Source organism: Lepidochelys kempii, chromosome 2 (genome assembly GCF_965140285.1).
Source record: "Lepidochelys kempii isolate rLepKem1 chromosome 2, rLepKem1.hap1, whole genome shotgun sequence".
Lineage (NCBI taxonomy): Eukaryota > Metazoa > Chordata > Testudines > Cheloniidae > Lepidochelys > Lepidochelys kempii.
Window position 1 is genome coordinate 190,435,712 of NC_136381.1, and position 2,313 is coordinate 190,438,024.

The following is a 2,313-nucleotide window of genomic DNA, read 5'->3' on the forward strand; positions in this document are numbered from 1 at the left end:
ACTCTGCTTCAATGCTACTGGATATGATGGAATTGCAGGAATGTAAGTGAGAGCAGAATTTGGCCCCTTATCTAGAAAAGCCTAGAGGTGATGTTACCCCCTCCCCATGGAAATACATTTTCTATTAGTTTTCCACATCTCAAATATTCCAAAGAATAAATATGTGAGTCTTTCAAATGAATGTCTCTAAAAATCAACTATTGTTAATGGCTTTAAAATCTAAATATTTCACTCATGCTTAGCACTGCAGAGCAGCCTTCAGTAAATGGAATTATCTTCATAGTGGAATTTGCCATGAGAATAAATCCTGGGGCTGGAGATTTTCCCATTGTTGAATGGGCAGAGGTAATTGCACAGGTGCATCAAATGTCTTCTGAATTTGACCCCAACAAATACATAGAGCACAGGGTTAAGGCAGCAGTGGGAAAAGGCAATTTTGCGGCTGATGTAGAAGGCATATGCAATGTTCTTTTGGATCTCACAGTTCAGAAAGATGTAATGAGCTGGCAAAGTTTGCAGGAAACAGAGTATATTATAAGGTGCCCAACTCAGGAAAAAAGCTGCCACAATGGTAAAGATGAGTCTCACAGTTCTGTGCTTCCTGTGAGATCTTGTTCTGAGCAGAATTTGTAGTATCTTGACGTAACAAAATACAATAACAACAAAGGAAAAGAGAAAGAAGACATTTCGCTGATAAATGTCTACCCTTTTCCAATGTAAGTCAGTGTAATCACAGGTCCTGAAATCATCCAGATCAATTTGCACTTGGGTGAAAATCATCTCAGGAACCACAACTAACATGCTAGCACCCCAAATGGCCAAGCTCACCTGAATGCCACACTGGCGTGTCTGAGTACTCAAGGCTGACAAGGGGTTCACCACTGCCAAGTACCGGAGAATAGTCATTATGGTCAAAAAAATAATACCACTGTAGTAGCTGATGGAGAAAACGGTATTCACAGCCTTGCAGAGGAAATCACCAAAAATCCATCCATGCAAATGATACACGATCCAGAAGGGCAGCACGCAAGAGAAGACCAGGTCAGAGATGCAAAGGTTCATGATGAAGATGTTTGTTAAAGACGCAAGGTTTTCATACTTCATTAGGATCCATAACACCAAACTATTTCCTAGCAGGCTAAGAACAAAAGCCAGCGAGTACAGAATGGTGGTGAGATGGGCACCAAATGTGTGGAGGTCATCCATTTCACACACATTACTAGAGTTGTTAAAATAACTGAAGTTCCCATACTCTTCATAGTCGTCTGAAGACGAGTTTAAGTAATAGTCAGATTCACCCATTTGGATGTGTAAACCCAAATGGCACTGTCACAGCAACTGGTAGAAACCCCCACAAAGAACCAGACTTTTTATGATATTTTCTGTGACCAGTAGGGTCTTCTCTTATCTAAGCCTTTAAGTTTCTGTGCATGCCACAAATGGAGTAGTGAAATTTCTTCCGTTTTACTGTGGGGGCGTGATTTAAATTTTACATCTTTACCCTGAGGAGCTGGAATATGGTCACAAATGGAATTTTGCATTAATAGAACATTAGGCACAGACTTCAATTTTTGCATTTCTTAATTAGTTTAAATTCAAAAAGTCTCAAAAGCAAGTTAATCAGTTTGCACATTATAGCTGCCAACAACTGAATATTTTACCTGGGATAATTCCAGCTAGAGTTGTGTGCACACTGATGTATCTATATTTAAGGACAGTTATCAAGACTTCAGAACCCATCCAGTTTTTACACTGTTCTGAAAAGATATTTACCCAACACGTGATCCTGTTTCACGATTCAATTCTGCAGAAAACTTATAAAACCAGGCAAACTTCCAATGCCAGTATAGAAATAGATAAAAAATACAAATAGATTAACATTAGTAATGAGAGGATTTTTCAAATTAGTATTCTAAAAGAGAACAAACTGTAGCAACTGCAAACACTTTCGCATAATATTGGGTTGGAAGTGAACACGTCGAAGACAAAGTGGATGCAGAATGAGCATTGTGCAGAAGGAATCATCACTGTAAACGGGAAAGAAGTCGAGGAGGTTGAAAAATATATTTACCTGGGTCAGCAGCTGAACAGAGACAACTCATTCAAAGGGGAATGCTGTAGGAGGCGAAAGGCAGGGTGGGCAAGTTTCAACAAAATAAAGATGTCTCTAACGGATGATGAACTGCCCATGAAGAAAAGGAAAGCACTGTTTAACTCCACTGTTCTGCCAGCAATGATATACAGAGCAGAAAGCTGGTCAACAACGAAAGCAGAGGAAGAAAAATTTGCTGTCACCCAGAGAGCAATGGAAAG

General features: G+C 39.6%; 1 protein-coding gene across 1 annotated transcript; it reads right to left on the reverse strand.

Annotated features, from left to right (window-relative positions):
- Positions 1–258: 258 nt before the first annotated feature.
- XCR1 (X-C motif chemokine receptor 1) lies at positions 259–1,302 on the reverse strand. Its single transcript, XM_073329517.1, has one exon. The coding sequence runs from the start codon at positions 1,300–1,302 to the stop codon at positions 259–261; it is 1,044 nt and encodes a 347-aa protein (XP_073185618.1).
- Positions 1,303–2,313: the final 1,011 nt, after the last annotated feature.

Coding starts and splice junctions, on each gene's coding strand:
- XCR1 (XM_073329517.1), bottom strand. CDS start 1,302: ATGGGTGAATCTGACTATTACTTAAACTCGTCTTCAGACGACTATGAA.